At 46.7% G+C, this 16,785-nt stretch overlaps 1 protein-coding gene across 2 annotated transcripts in view; it reads left to right on the plus strand.

Moving 5' to 3' along the window:
* The window catches only part of LOC143527443 (ephrin-B1-like), an 84,601-nt gene that overhangs the window by 45,516 nt on the left and 22,300 nt on the right, over positions 1–16,785 (plus strand). For both annotated transcript variants that reach the window (XM_077022654.1, XM_077022653.1), the window contains one exon: positions 13,986–14,263. In XM_077022654.1, coding sequence (XP_076878769.1) covers positions 13,986–14,263 — 278 coding nt within the window. The remainder of the gene's footprint in view (positions 1–13,985; positions 14,264–16,785) is intronic.

A 16,785-nucleotide genomic window follows, 5' to 3' on the forward strand; every position in this document is an offset into this window, starting at 1 on the left:
TGGGTACCTCAGCACGCAGGAGTTACCATTGAGACCGGGGAAGACCCTACGTGAGGTGATGTCATTACCATGTGTTTGTCCTCAACAGGCAAAGCTGGTTTACGTCCACTTGAAATCCCATTATTTCACAAACCTTAAAATATAATGTTAATTTGGGGTATTTGTCTGGTAACATCATTACCTGCCCGTGCGGTAAAACAGCTCATGTTGCTACCACTCGTGGCACGGGCGGTCACAGTCGGAACAAAACAGTTTTGAAAATAGATGCTGAATGCTAGAGATGTGAGGGCAGGCGTTACCATGTGGCGAGGCCGGACTCCAAAGCGGAAGACGACGGCTGTCCGGTTCAGCCCCACAAAGCACTTCCCACGCGAGGCAAGACATGCAAGTGGCAGCGGCGGTAACTGCGGGCCCTAGATGCACTCGGAGTGCCTTTTTGTTGTCTGCTACTTCTTTTTTGTTTTGTTTAGCGTTTTGTTTTTTTTAATTCCGCTCGCGATGTCAGCTCCAAACCTCCGAGACAGTGGCAGCAATTTAAATGAGGCCCGAGGCCCGAGGCCGTTTCACACGGCAGAAAAAAAGAACGTTCGCTCGCAGGAAACAGCCTTCAACGGCGGACGTGCAAATTAGAGGCCTGGCAGAGCTCAGCGGCCGGTGCGAGTGGGCCGAGAAGGCCCTCGGCCCCGGGCCCCGGGGAACACACAGCGCCGGGCTCTCCCCTCTGCTCCCAGGCCAGAGATTATTTCCATGTGTCAGGCGCAGGGGGAGAAAGGGAGAGCAAAGAAGAAGAAGAAGAAGAAGAAGAAAGGGAAAGAGAGGAACAACGGAGCGGAGGAAAGAGCAAAAGTGGGTGGGTGGTGGGGTGTGTGTGTGTGTGTGTGTGGGGGGGGGGTGTTGTGTGCGTAATGTGCAAAAGAGAGAGAGAGCGTCATGAGATCATGGCGCTGTGGCATGATTCCGAGTGGATGGGGCCGTGGAACGGATGGATGTGACAGGCATTTCAAAACCCATTAGAACCCACTTCTGCTCCCAGATCTAATTGAATAGTTGATACCATTCCTGCTGAGTGGACTCCTCGGTAAGTGTGTCACCGCACCAGATGGACTCTCGTTTACAATCCTCAATATTAATTATAAAACAGTCCTAATCCATCCATTGAATAAAGACAGAAGAAATGGAAACCATTAGACATGCTTGGAAATAGCAGCGCATAATCCTGGATTTTATCACTATTAGTGGTCCTGGGTAGATAGGGAAAAACTACTCATTTTTCCATTAATCTGTTTTAAGGAATGTATCCTCTGTTGGGCCTATCAGATGGGGGCTGTAAGTTTGATTCATTGGGATTTCTTGTCTCATCCTTTGTTCCGTGCACCCTCTACAGTCCAGTGCCCCCCCCCCCCCCCCCCCCCCCCCCCACCTTGATTCACCACTCCTTGGACCAGACATCACAAAACGTAGCACATTTCTGTGCGTGTCCGCCCCCCCCACATTAACCCATTTTGCCTGGGCTTGAAGGCTCCTGTTCAGTCATTTCAATGCAAACCCCCAGCATGAAATGGTGCTCAGTCCGCGGTGGTGAGTTAAGAAAGGGATGGATGAAGAGTCATGCTGTTAACGTCCCCGCTCGGCTCTCAGGATCAGTGGGCCTCCGAACTCCAAGCTGCGTGGCAGCTGTGACCGCCTGCTTCAGTCGTTTCACTATAGGAGGCCACAACTGGGCCCTGCATATTCACTCCCTCTTTCACGCTATAGAAATCTCAAAAGAAATCCTAAACTACATCCAGAAACCCTCACTTTTTTTCCGATCCTGAAGCCAGATACGTGTGCATTTTCATACTTTGCGAAACTGTTGAAAGCCTGAAGAGTGCTTTGCCAAAATGGTCTGCAAGTTCGCTTCCTGTCATTTCACTTTTCATAAACAACTTCCAGTGCCGTTAATGTCTTTGAGTTGTTCTTCCCCAAAAACCTCTAAGTCTTTTGTTGTAAATACTTTATCCACATTTTCCCAACAATTGGATACTATATGCAGCCAAACGTCCTAAATATAACATGGACTTTACCATGATACTATAGGTATTGTCTTTTAATTAAATTAGTCTTTAGGCTGAAGGAGGTGGGTCATACACCAGGGGAATTTGAGGCACACTAATTAAATTATTTTGATTGCCGTCTTGATTGATGGAGTCAAATGCTTGCAAATTTCCCAGTTTTTTCCACCCCAACAGAGAGGCATCAGTCAACACAGATCGTACAATGAGTGCCTGCAATCAATCAAACCCCTACACTCCTGTGTGCGCCTGTTTGGAGAAAGCGCGAGTCCAGGATCAGAGATCGGGAGACGTCTCGCAAACCTGCGAGTCCAACTGTGGCGTCGGATATTAAAAAACCCTCCGAGTTTAATCTGTTTCTAAGGCTGTGTTAAATCCAATGTAAATCCAGCTCACCTAGCTTGTGTTTTTTTGCGTGATCAGCCCTTTCATGTGATCAAGGCCCATCAGCGCTGTGTGATTCAGGAGAGGCCTATGAAGATGTCACTGTCATTGGTTGCCTTAGCACGCAGGGAGAGGTAGATGTTGCAGTGAGTCCATTTTGGCAGTGCACGGGTAACCCCCCCCCCCCCCCCCCCGCCTCTCCCCTCCATTTGAAACGGTCGGGGAGCTGCTTTTCCCGACTTGCCGTCAGTAACTTATTATAGTAGATATTCAGCCGAGGCAGTTTTTTTTTTTTGTTGTAAGGAGGAAGCTGTTTCATCTTAGTGTCATATGTTTTCCGTTACCTCCCATGTTTATGTTTTCTGCATGTTTTGCTATTAAACCCTTATGTCTGCGAAGGTTTTTCAGTCATCTGGGTCATTGAATTGTCTAGTTCAGACCTGATGAAGCCCCTCTGATGCGCAGCGAAACACTGTTGAGATAATACCGCAAGTACAGCCTCCTTGACTTACCACTCAGAGACATTGAGTCCTTATGTCACGACGAAATCCAATACACGAAGGAAGATATGGGCTTGTGGAGAAAACGTTTCACATTTATTTAAGTACCCGAATGAGTAAATCGTACACTGTGGGGCTACAGGAGAATAGAATGATTCTGGAGCAATAAGGGGGACAGTGAGATTGTCGAGGGCTTATTTTGGCATCATCAGTAATCCATCTGTTACCCTTCTGAGACCGTCACGCTGGCCACATCAAAGTCAGCGTAAAAGGCCACTGGAGCGTGTGAGGATGGCATCCTCGATGTGCATCTTGGCTGGCTGGCATATTTGGGTTTTCCCCTGGCCTCACCTGCTGTGAGCCCGGCCAGAGCTCCAGCCTTAATCTCCTCGCAGGCAATCGGTACTGCTGTCACTCAGCAACCCCCCCCCCCCCCCCCCCCCCCACACACACACACACACACACACACTCGAGCCCCCCAGCCCTATTGTGATTCTCGTCTGAATGGCCTCTGACTCGGGAAAATTAGACATTTCTTCTGGCGCTCTTGCCAAAATGTCTCCTGCCCCAGACTGATTATTTTGGATCCCTGTCCCTCGGGTGAGTCTCTGCATTGCTGGTACAGACATTCGTTCCTCTCTGATTTTTTTTTCCTGTGTTTTCCTTTTTTGCCTTTATGATTGCGGTTATAAATATTTGATCGTACAATCTCTTGTGCATTTAGGGAGAACTGGTGCCCTCCTGAGTGGCACTGTCTTATACATATTAAAAAGAGGAGCCGCCTGTTTGGAATGGTATGGTCCATAACTCCTTCTGGAAGTGCCTATCCAGAAGATGGGTGCTGTTGAGGAGCAGAGGCTCCTCCATGACTGTGGTGCCTCAAATTATACTACCAAATAATGCATGTGGATTACTTCAAACCTCAGTGGTGTGGGAAGTCAAAATGGTGGGTAAATCGCTAGCCGCGGAGGGCTACTTCACACCCACTTGGGCATTTCTCAGAAGCAATCAGCCGCCTTCGTCCATCCTCCGTGTGACGTGGGCGGCATGCGACGTGGCTTTAAGAGCGGGCCAAATATTCTGGCTGGCATGTCGCGCCACGACGCGGGTTTCTCTCGCTGGTCGGGCAGCTCCGTATGACACGTGTCCAGGGGCGGGGTGCAGTGACGCGGGCCCAGCTGTGCCCTCAAAATGGGGGAGGGCACGGGGGACCGGAGGGGCGGAGGAGTGGAGGGGCGGAGGGGTGGAGGAGTAGAGGAGTGGGGGTGCGGAGGCGTCAGCCGCGCCCGGCTCCGCCGAAGGTTAAAGCCAAGTGCAACTTACAGATGGCTTCAATAATGATAATACAGCATCTCTAATAGCCCAACGGCTCTAGTTTTTCCGAAGCCCTGTGCAGCTTCCGAAAAAAAACCCCAGTGAGAGGGAAGATTCCCCTGGGCTACTGTGGGGAAAAACAGAAAAAACGCACCAGAGCCACGGAGGTTTATGACAGTCATGCCGATTACACGCATTCATTCACTTGTTTGTATGTTAGTTATAGTGTACATTTTAAAAAGCAGTTGTCAACTCACTGATATTTTTACACATGCATTCATTGTTATAGGCTATTTCATAGTCCAGAGACAATGTGCTAAAATATGGTTTGGAATCCATCATGTGAAAACAATGGTGACCTGGAGCTGTTAGAGATGCTCCCTCTTGTAAAAGCACACAGGATACTTGTACTTCCAAGTCGCACTTGAGCATCACACGGTCGATCCCAGCATGTGCTGCTATTAAATAGTGCTGCATTGCTTGAAATGTATCTTGAACAACACATGATTCTCTTTCCAAAAGAATCATTCAGCAAAGCTTCCTCGGAAACATTCATACAGTCATGAAACCGCGGCAACGCTGCTCAGCCAGACACGCCAGTTGGACTCTTGTTGTGCCAAACTACATTTACTGGCCCAGCGCTGTCTTTTTCTGTATTCTCCACGGTCGTCTTGCACTGTGAAAGTTCAGTTGTTGTAAATTTGCCCAAATACATCTTTTTGGGTTCCATGGCCACGTCTTATTCCGCCTTTATCTTTCGTCTGAGGATTAATTGGAATTTTTTTGCTTTTTTGGGTGCCGGAGACATTTAGCATTCTGTGCCAATGAATGAAGCACTCATTAAATACTCATTATCTGAGACTTGTGACAAAGAGGAAGAACAAATTGGTTCATAGAGAATTTATGTTTTCACAGATATGTTCTTGGTGATGAAAGCTTTTTGTATAAGTCATTACTGGGGGAAAATGCAAGCACTCAGCAGTGAACACAGATTTAGAAAAGAAACAAGCTCTGGCTAAGCATTCAAAATACCTTTGTTGAGTAATGTAAACCTTTGGCCAAAATACATGTAAAATTTAATGCCCAGACTCACTAGATTTGTTCGCGTCAACCTGTCTGTCAGCAGTACGAGACGCAGTGTAATTCCTGGCACTAAGGCAACTTCAGTACAAAAGAAGATGTACACCAGTGATGATAAAATGACATGAAGCTTTTTCTCCATCAGCAAAGCCATGACAGAGTTAAATCCCTTTCCTGAAAACTCCAAAATTCCTCTGCAGTGCGTTTTCTTGAGCCCCATATCCATGGCTGTGCCCCGTAACAGCAGGGGTCTCCAGGCATATAGAGATGTCTGTGGCAGGCTGCCATGCCAATCCTTGTTCCTGTGTTATTTCGCTGCTTTCTGAGCCCTGTCACATTCAGGGACTCGCGTCAAATAAAGTACCTGACACAGAAGGTCAGTGTAATCATATAGCCGTCGCTTAAAATTTCATGTCCAGACAAATTGATGTGACGTGATGATTTCTAGAATGAGCATATATTAGACACATATATCTTTATGATTGATGCCCATGGCTGTAAGCCTGTCTTGTCACTGGAATGTTTATGATGTTTATTGCCAGTTTTTTCCTCATTTATATTTCCCAAACTGTTTAAGTCATCTGAATTTGCCTATAAGAAGCTCACAAAAAAGAAAATATAACAGATGGCCTTGCATATAATTTATCCCTGTCATTTACCTAGTGAAATTGAGTTTGTCACCGGTTTTACGGGTAATCTGCTTAATTAATTAATTATTTTACTGAATGTTCCCCAGAGAGCCGTGCGGTTGTCCGTTCGGGGCACTTCAGGCCGGAGCTGAGCCGGAAGTGGAGTGTGGACCTGCTAAAACATGCTCAGCACCAGGTGTTGGGCTGGGAGCTGCAGGATTGTTGGGAAATATGATCTCTCTCGGAAAAGCTGGAAGACTCATTAACCTCATATCAGCCTAATCTCCACGCTAATTCATTTTGTCCTCTGAGCTTGTGTATTAATATCCTCTCCATTCTTTCCTTTTGGGATATTGCATGGTATCCATGGCAATGATTGTGTGTCATTATTTTCTAGCCAGGCAAGTGATATCCCGAAGGAGAGCGCTGGCTGTTTCTTGGCTGTCCGGACTTGTTGACGGCACGATTAGAATTGCAAATTTGCATTTTTTTTTTTTTTTTTTTTTTGCTTTTATTGTGTGGACAACGTTGCAGACAATCAGGCGAATCAAAGCTCACCATTAGAGAGATGAGACTTCACAGTTGGCCTCTCAAGCTCCTCAAATAGTGGGGCTGCACGTCATAAATGCCCCGCGTATTCGTGCTGCTTTGTCTCGGTTTGCGCGTGCGTTCATTGTGCACGAGGGTTTGCCATTGGACAAGAGCACAGATCGGCGCACGAGACAGCTGGATCACTCACTAAATTTAGAGCACCCTCAATCATCTCAAGTATTCACTGCAGAATAATGTGGCTGAGCAATATTAAACATGCTTCATCATAATGAAAGGCTAGAGCAGGCATGCATGAGCCGGAGGATCTAAGGGATTCACCACGCGTTGTAAAAATGACAAGCGTTTACGCTCATTTCTCTAACGTCCAAGATTTACATAAGCGTTTTTTCATAGATTTACCTCCATTTGAATCAGAGATTTAACGTGTATACCATCAGGTCGCAGAGAAGGACTGCTGTGGAAAGCCTTTTAGATTTTATTTTATTTTTTACTTTATATTTCAACATAGAAAAATGGTAAAATTGAATCATTTTTACGCAGAACGACAGCTGTGCAGAATTGACACGATTCCACTTCTAAAGTAGCCGGTACTTTCAGTGTGGTCAGAGGCGGACTTGTGGAAAGTCCAAGTGATGACATGCAAAACCAGTGTGTGAGCAAGACAAGCATAAAACAAACAGATTGCCGAAAAGGAATCAATTCTTGCTTCGCTGTAACCGTCAGATGCCGTACGTGTCTCGTTTTCTTCCTGGCTCGTGCACGCTTCCCCGCACGGGAATTTCCCTGAGGTCATGCGTGTTCCCAAAAACATGTTGCTTTATTGCTAGCTGAAACACGCTTGTGGGAGACCTGTGGTGAAGTGAGGTGGGGGGGGTGGAGGGGGGGGGGGGTGGAGGGTGTGTGTGGGGGGGATTAAACTGCACCAGCAGATCTGTTTAATCACATTCCAGAGGCAAAAATGGGTGCTGGGAAAGTGGGATGTTGCTAAAACGAGCTTAGTGTGGGATTCAGATGTTTTCAACGACGTTAAATATTCATTAGGTGCAGATTTAAAAAAAAGTGTCTTGGACTGGTGTTTCGTCTTGGAGGTCAGTTACTGTGTCTGTGTCAGGATCCAGAACAGCTTAACGTGCAGGGTTTGGTGTCCCTTACCATTTATCAAGAGTGAGCGCTTTAATTAATGTTTGCCCGTAATTTCTTTAGACAGTCCCTAGATTCACTTTTATGGCTTTGCTTAACTTGCCTTAACTCCTAAACTCTTGTTTATTGAGAAAGCTGGCCTTGTGGCCCTTCGGGATGTAAGGAAATGTGCTGAATTGTGCTGTGTGTATATTCCCTAATTGATGAGAATTAGAACACAGCACCTCCGTCAGCTTTTTTGTGCTAGCGCAGGAAGTGTGATCCTGGACAATGCACAGACGCGAACACAATGGGCGAAGATAACGGACGATTGTTTGCTGTTCTTGTCTCTGTGGCTGCCGCTTCAGAAATGCGCAGAAATGTACAAATGACTTCCTTTCGCCTGTCGAGCACGGTTATCACACCTGGGGTGCCCTCCACCATCAATCCTAGCCCTACTGCCCGTGGGAGAAGTGTAATAAATGTTGTAACTTATTTGGCAAAGGGATACATGATAAATATTGTGGCTCACGGTCCCTCACCCACCATCTTCTACGGTTTTGTCTCCCGTTCTGAGACATGAACAATAAAAGTGATGTGAACTTTGGGGCTGCTATGCCTTTGAAGAAGATTCAATCAAAGTGTCAATGCTGAGGTTTCCCTCCCAAGATTTATCACCCTCCCTCCCCTAAATCTTCCTTTCGTTTGTTCTCAGACATTTTTGGTATGACTCCAGTATGTTGGTTTTGATAGTTAGTGGTATTATGTTGGCACCTGTTAAAAGGAGCACTGTATATGCTGCACATATTCGTGAAAATTTGTTGCAACTTTGCTTTGAGTGTTTGGCTTTTCCTCCAGCTGGTAACCGAAGAGGTTTCTGCCAGATGGCTTAAAGGTGATGGGAGATCTATACATAAAAAATATGTCTAGAAACATAAGTGCATTCTCATCAGTAATGGTGCTTTTGTCCACGGCTTTGATATGACAGGCTGCATTTTTCAGACATCATGGTGCTCTCATACAGTAGCACCTCTTCCACTTTTTTTTTAACATCCTGTCAATCAGGAGGAAAAAAGAAGAGACCTCGCTGTCATCTGCTGGGGACGAGGAGTAATTCTCCCTTCCTGCTTCCTCCGCTGTGCGATATTGCTCTTATTAGAATGTGCCTGGCCATCCAATTCGGGGGGCCAGGGGAATCCAGTCAAGGACCATCATCCCCAAGAGCTCTCTGGCATCCGACGGCTTTTTGACGCAGAGTGGTTCTTGGCCTGCGCCGGCCCAGCTTGGCTGCCGTGAGCCCCACGCCTGCAGCGGGGATCTTTACAGACCATGAAGAGTCCATCTGTGGCTCCGTTTTCTTCCATGATGGAAGGCAGCTGGCTCGGCCGCGGCCACTTGGGCTGGTGGAGCGAGGGGAGAAGAAAGAGTCCTCTGTGTCTCCGCTTCTCGGGCCGGCCCGAGCCTGCGCCTAAATCCCACCCAAACCTGACCCACATTCTCCTCTGAGCTATAATTTTCTCCTTAGCCTGCAACGCCTGGAGAATCAGTGGGGAATCTTGAGCAAACTTAAGGCCTGGTGAGTGTTCCGTGTCATGCCAGTTGATACCGGTGGGGGGTGGGTTGGGCATCATCGTTGGCGACACCCTGCCTCTCTTTCCCTCCTTCTCCGAGAGCACGGTGGCCACCACATCTGCTGGAAGTCGGTCTGCCATTTGCGTCTTTGCAGCAGGGATCGTCCTGAGATCATGATTAAGGGCACGTGCGGTCTTATTCTGTTTGAGCCCGAATCGCTCGCACCGGATCTGATTTGCACTGCCTCGCTCCGTCTTCCGAGATCGAACAGATTGTCTGTTTTGCGGAGGGTGTGATGGTTCACACTCACAAAGCCGCCCAAAGCTGTGAATAATGCGTGTGGGGTGGGCGTGCTCGCCCCTGCCTGTTCATCGCTGACATCTTCATTCCTCGCTGATAACTTGTGTGGTTTCCACAGGAGGGGGGGGTTTAACTGGAACTTCTGCTAGTGCATTTCAGCTCCAATACTCAGCTAGCTCAATGCTTTCTTTCACCCACACATGCAAAGTGTGTGTTCCTTTGTCAGTTACCCATTTGCCATTTGCAAAAAATATCATGTAGTTGTTTGACTTCTTCTGCATTGTCATAAAATGAGACTCACTGAAACCATCCTGAAAAAATTGTAATTGCAGTTGTTGTTTAAACATACTGGTTATACTGGATATTGCACCTAATACACAAATATGTCTTAAAGGCTTTGCTACATGTTATTCGTGATTATCTTTTTTAGCTTTAGTAATTATTAGGTTAAAAGTCCTGCTGACTACTCAGGAGTGTGAGAGAGAGAACAGCATGTCGTTGTTACAGTCTTTGATTTGCATGAGTATATTAGGACATGTCACTTAAAACGAATTTAAATACTCCCCGTTTTGAAAATCATCTTACAGACTCTGACATGGGCGTGTCATGCCAATAAGCCGACGCCCCATGAATCGATGTTATCTGACAGAGTCTGTTTTTTGTCTTTCAGTGTGGTTTGGCAGACTCGGTTTTTAGCTCAGCCGTCGAGAAACGGTGGAATCTCTGAATTCGGAGCGAGAATCTGAAAGAGAAAGTGTTTGAGCGAGGCACCTTTCCTCTTTTGCTGGAGCTCGGCGAACGAGAATCCTAGATCTCAGGGAGTGTCGTGGCAGAAACCACAGGACCCGTGCCGTGCATCGGCTTGCGCTGTCTGAGGCTCCTGCCGTGACATGCCGAGTGCCTCCGGGAGCCAGCAGGCCTGTGAATCGGGCTTTTCGGGCCGCGGAATGGCTTTGGTTGCCACAGAGCAGGCCCCAACGTCTGAGTCCTCTTGGCCTGGGGATGGCGGACACGCTCTTCTGTATTGTTTAGACTTCGCCAGGCAGTACTGATTGACAAAGACATGGGCATGCTGTTCTCATTTCCATTCGCATATGCCATGAGGGAAAGCTGAACAGAGCTGAACTGTTCAGGAATTTCTGAGGAGCATGTTGGCCTTGGACAACGGTTGCGATAAATGTCCAATGTAGACTCTCAGCATAAAACGACAATGGCAGGCATTCAGAGAAGGCTAAAGGGAGAATTGGTTAACTCGTGAAATAGTGTGGATGAGCAATTTTACTTCAACAAAACCCTTAGTTATGGAGACAAACTGTGTGAAATCTGTATCTTTTCTGCTTTTGTTCATGATTTGACACACTTGAACTTAGGAAGCCATTTTTGGTCTGTGATTGAATGAGTGCCTGTGGATAAAATGATAATATGAATAAAAGCTGCATTTTTATATACAACGCTTGGTACCTCACAGACAGAAGAGAAAACACAGTACCTTACTCTCCATACTGGGCCATTGGGGGCAAATTAACATGGGGGGGGGGATTAATTGAAATATGATCTGTGCTATTCCATTTTATTGAGAGAAATCAATTTAACGCAATTTGCCTCCTGTGAACCTTTGCATTGAGCAGCACGGAGGGCTTGGCAGTGGTTGTCCAAGGCTCACGAAACAGAATTTGGATTCGGGTTTACCTTATAGCCCGCAAGAGGCTCACGCAGTGCGTTATGACTGAGTTTGGCTGAGGGGCTGAGGGGCTGAGGCAGGCCCTGTCTGGCTGCCCAGCCTGTTCTAGCACCCCGCCGTGCTTTTGTAGTGGTGCTTGAGCGTAGGGGTGCTTTCAGACTGGGCCGGAGCGTGGGACGGGGGGGTGCCAAATCATGTGCCTATAGTCTTTCTTGGAATGTCTGAAGGGGAGGTGCAGACTGAGAATTGGGGTTCTCACAGAGTTTTTTTTTTTTTTTGCAGACCTCCTCCTTGCCTCCTTTTCAGATGAGCCGCAGTGCCTTGAGGGGGGACCGAAAAAAATGCCAGCTAGGTTAGCCGTGGATATTAGCGACCGATACAAAGATACAAGAGAGAATGTTGCTTTAAAGGGAGCCTGATGTTGTGGAGGGAAGAGGTTTATTACGAAATTTTACAGCTTTCTCACACCCGGATCCTCTCTTGGCTTTTCTCTCCTACTCATAAAGCAGTTATTCAGGGAGGAACAACGACCCCATCATCCTTGTTATACCAACAACCATTACTCAGTCAGTTGGACATTAACAGGCCTTTGATAAGTGATTAACTTGAGGAGAATTTTTAACTTTATGCTCCTTCCCTCCACCAGAAATTCCACGTGCGCCCCCCGTGTGCCATGTGCTCCAAGTCACTGAGCTTAACCCACACAAATGTAGCCCCTACAGAAAGGTATGGAAACAGAGTGGCGTGCCCTCTCTGTGGTTAACTTTAGCTCCCCATTTTGGATGCTAGCGGTGATTACTGTTGCCAAATGGAAGGCTTTTAAAAACCGGGGTAAACACTAATTGCCGCCCTGGTTCCTTTACACCGGTTAGCTCACATCTGTGACAGTGTTTCCAGCCTTCGGGCCGAGCCAGAACCTCATTATCCTTTACGTTTAACAAAGGCCCGGGCAGCCGGAGCAGCGAGCCCAGATTCAAGGAGCAAAGGGATGATTTATCAATTAATCAGAAAGGAGATTGTTCTCTTGTTTCGAACGCTAGCAATAGTAAATGGATGTTTTGTTTGTCCCTATTTTGGTGAACGCTTCTGCAAATGTAATTTTAAGAGCAGTTGCATGAGTCGAACTGCAGTAACTGTGTCCCATTCCTTATAATAAGAGCACTTACGAAACCCAGTCTGTTTTCATTCCCCTTTAAATCCATCCCAGTTACTGAGTGAAAAACGTAACTTGTGTGTTGTTAAATTTAAAGGGTGAATTTGTGCAAGGGTAAAAGAGATTTGGAATGGGGGGGTTTGTATGAGGACAGGGGAGGTGAGGTGGTCGACAACAAAGCCCAGAGTTGCCATGGCAACTTGTTTATGCCTCATTGCTGCATCTTGTAAATCCAATTAGAAGAAGATTGAGGCCTTGTCTTTTTGGACATAAATGGGCTCACGAGTGAAAACTAGGCAAATAGTTGGAGTGGATTGGACAAAGGACCCCTCGTTCCCCTCGTTCCTCTGTACCAGACGATAAATGTACACCAACGGTTTTCCATTTGTAAATTTGCAAGAAGTTATTCCTGCCTGATGGCATATTACTCATATAGGCCGTTTCTTTCACCACATACTTTGCAGTGGGATTCCTGTTCCTTAAAAGAGCACGTTCTGTATGAGGGTCCTGCTCCATTTCCACATGCTCAGAGCAGCCGCTGCTGAAAGCTCTAATCCTGTAATGGTGACTCTTTTTTTTTTTTTTTGCTGAGAGTTCATTAAAATTCTGACTCTCCGTTTCAGACAGCAGTGCACGACAGCGCGGTGTCAGTGGCGACAGCCTGTTGTTCATATTCAGCTCATGATGGCGTATTTGTGTTAGCCCGTGCTCATCTGGGTCAGTGTGAGAAAACCCTGACCACACATGCCACGCTTGAGTCACGCCAACGCACAGGAGCAGGAGTGTGGAGCGCTTGGGCATCGTGAGGTGGAGATGTTCTACGCACCTCAATATACGGGTCCGTTGGGTTTTATTCAGAAGTATGCTAGAAGAGCCAAAAATTGTGACGTAGGTTAAAATTCTTTCAGATTTTCTGTTTATTTTTTTCTTCTCATTTAACAAGAATATCAATATATATATTGTTATTAAGCAAGATTACTAAAGGATTTATTTCTTCTGGTATAAAGTTGTATGGATATTCCCGGTTAAAACAATCAACCTCTCTGAGTTAATCATTTGTGTTGACTCTGAACTCACTTGACATTTTATACCCATAAGAAGTCCACAACGGTGATTCTTCATGTCTGTTCTGAATCAAAACAGACAGCATCAGCTGTTTAATATCAGACTGGGCTTCCTGTCTTCGAGTCTTCAAAAATACGTCTTCTTCCTTCTGCTACAGATAAATTAACAAATGAGAACAAGTGGGATTAGCAAATAGCCTAGTAGTTCACGCTAGAATAACAACTGAACTGAAACATTACCATCTGCTTGATGACTATATTAAATAAAAAAAACTAAACAAAGGATACTTGTAACCTGAAGTGCTGTAACAGAGTATGACACAGAAATGAACAATGGTCATGCTGAGTGAATAAGTCCCCTGAACACACTCATGTACTCTGTAAAATGATAAAGTACGTGGATAAATGTTTGACTTATCACTGTACCTCTAAGTAAGCCTTTAATGTTTGGACACAATGTTTATATTTTGGTCTAATAAATATTAGAAGATTTGTATTTTACAGACAGATTGCTATTTGAATTAGATTCAATTCTAGGGATTCTAGGGATTAAACATGACATTTTGACTTTTTCTTCATAATCCAGGTTTCAGAGTGGCAAAGGCTTGGTGATCTATCCAGATATTGGAGACAAGATGGATATTATCTGTCCCAAGGCAGATACTAACCAGCTGTATGAGTACTACAAGCTGTACCTGGTAAAGAAGGAACAGGTGGAGTCCTGCAGTACTGTTCTGGACCCGTACGTGTTGGTAACCTGCAATAAACCCGAGAAGGACATCAAATTCACAATCAAGTTCCAGGAGTTCAGCCCCAATTACATGGGCCTGGAGTTCAAGAAGAACGCAGACTACTACATCACGTGTAAGTCAAGCATGCCTGAGATTTTACATACCAGAGATTTTACATACCAGAGATTTTACAGACCTGAGATTTTACAGAGCGGCCTCCTCCCAGACAGCCCTGCATGTGGGCCAAACCACAATGCTTTGTGTTGTTTCTGTTAGTGCAATGCGTATATTTATTTATTTTTTTTTTCTGTTTTTGTTTTGGTGGTGGGGGGTATGGTTGGCGGGGAAGGGAGGAGTGGTACATTTGACATATTTTTTGCACACGGCTGTCTAGTGTTGATGAAAACTACTGGGATGGCGAAGTTGCAGATTCAGAGGGATTGGGGGGTTATTTTTGCCCACATTGCACAGATAGTGACACACATCATCTATCTTTTACATAATGGATGTGCTTGTGCATTCATGTAAGCACAACCATGGCCTTAATGAGCTTAGGGGAGAGGGAACACAGGAAGTAGAGGCGTTTTCCTAACCTATTTGTTCCTCTTGGAAAAAGTGGAGCATGCCGGCGGTAAAAATGGCTGTTACATAAAGACAAGTTTGCCTGATGATTTCGTTCAGGAATGTAGGCAAAAGATTTGCTAACATGTTTTTTTTTTCGGTAGTTCTTGATTCGTTCTTAATTCTGTCTTGTTCTCAAACTCATTCTTTCTTTTTCTCTCTTCACACACACACACACACACACACACACACACACACACACACACACACACACACACACACACACACACACATACACACACACACACACACAGCCCGTCTTACTCACGTTCTTGACTATATGAGAAGAGGGTCACTGTTCTGGTGAATGACATTCTCCTCTGTGTGTGCCACTTGAGACGGGCGGGGGGGGGGGGGGGGGGGGGGGGGGGTTTCAGGAAAAAAAACACAAACAAATACCAAATGGTGTGAATGTCTGCAGGTCAGCTTCTCGCCTACCTTCGCCTGCCCTCCTGCCCAGTGTCCAGCAGCCTGCCCCATTAGCCCTGTTCCTCCAAGCTCCATCTGCCCAGACTCTCTGCTTACTCAGGGACTCCAGGGGTCAGCGGGTCCCAGCGGGGGGCCAGACAGTGATAACCCCCTGATCTAAATTCAAGCCCTGCTGCCATTTGGCGGTCAGGGAGACCACCAGGTCCAGGTCAACAACCTGGCGGCTTGGACAACAAAAACCTGCCTGATGGCCCATGCAGGCAGCAGGCCCTGCTGAAGTCATTAAACCCATTTGAAGACCGTGATTGCACCGCACCCCCACCAACCCACACACGCCCATGCGTGTTAGCGTCCAGCCCCGGCTTGTGCTGGAGTCTGGCTTGTGATTTTATTATTTTCATTTTTTTACTTTCCGAGGCTTTAACGCTGAGGCGTTTTTTTTCCCCTGTCCTCTGGGAGGACTCTCGCTGCCGTCGGATGGCCATTGATTTCCTGTAGCGGCACACGGGTGGGGCGGCGTGAAGCACGGAGACAGCTGCCACTCCCACCGCACCTCCGGACCACGGCCTACCACACTTTTATTATTATTATTATTATTTTCCTCCATCCTCCCGCATTGAACATCCTGTCAACCAAAGGCTCCCTCTCCCTTCCCACTAATGCATTGCGAGGCAGGGGTGGGGTGGAGGGGGAGTAAGAGCACCAGGCCCGGAAAAGAAAAAAAAAAAAAGTGAGAAAGGGGTCAATGTTAAAAGCACTGACAGAATGGCAGATGAGAGAATGTAATGTGGCCTCAGATAAGCACGTACGTGAAGACGTGCGGATAGGTGTGAGCGGAGTGGGTTTTACTCCGCTCAGGTGAGGGCTACGACTACTCCCCACAGCCCACGCGCTGCTTTGTTTCATACGGGCCATGAATGGAGAGACTCCATATGCATTTTGAATCTTCCCTGAAGATTTCATTTGTTGTGTTCGTGGCAGCCGCCTGTGAAAAATTTCCCTCTGTGAAGAAAAAAAAAGAGAACTCTGAAATTGTAGTGAAAACTCTATTGTTTTCTGTTGTTTTATCGTCTGTCATGGGCGTGCAGAAGCCGTCCGTCATGGGCGGCTACTGTGGCCGTAGGAGCCTACAGCCACAGACTCATCTGGCATTCATTTACTCTGTGTCAGTTAAAGTCATCTCGATATTTGAGAAGCAGCCACTCGTCCCTCACACATTAGGGCTCCCGCTCATCTTATTCCAGCTCTTTGCCTGCCCCCCAACCCTGTTAGCGTATGCTAATGGCTCTCACTCGCCAAACTCAGTTGAAGCAGAGCAATCAGCGCCCTCGACGTTTCCGTCCAGTAGCTTCCCGCGTTAGCGAGCACACGTGCCTCGTCTCTTGGCTTCATTACGGTGAGTCAGGCGCCTCTGCCGTGCTCGTTTGGTACCCCGAGGCGGTGTGATATGGACTGAAATCAATACCTTTTCCTCTCAGGCGAAGACGGGCGTTCGTTTATGACTTTCCGGCTGCCAGGTGGGGCTGATTTATGTTTTATAATGTTGTTTAGCGCCTTGTCATGAGGGGATATGACGACAGAAGCCAACAGAGGGTGCGAAGAGCT

Source organism: Brachyhypopomus gauderio, chromosome 11, assembly GCF_052324685.1.
Source record: "Brachyhypopomus gauderio isolate BG-103 chromosome 11, BGAUD_0.2, whole genome shotgun sequence".
NCBI lineage: Eukaryota > Metazoa > Chordata > Actinopteri > Gymnotiformes > Hypopomidae > Brachyhypopomus > Brachyhypopomus gauderio.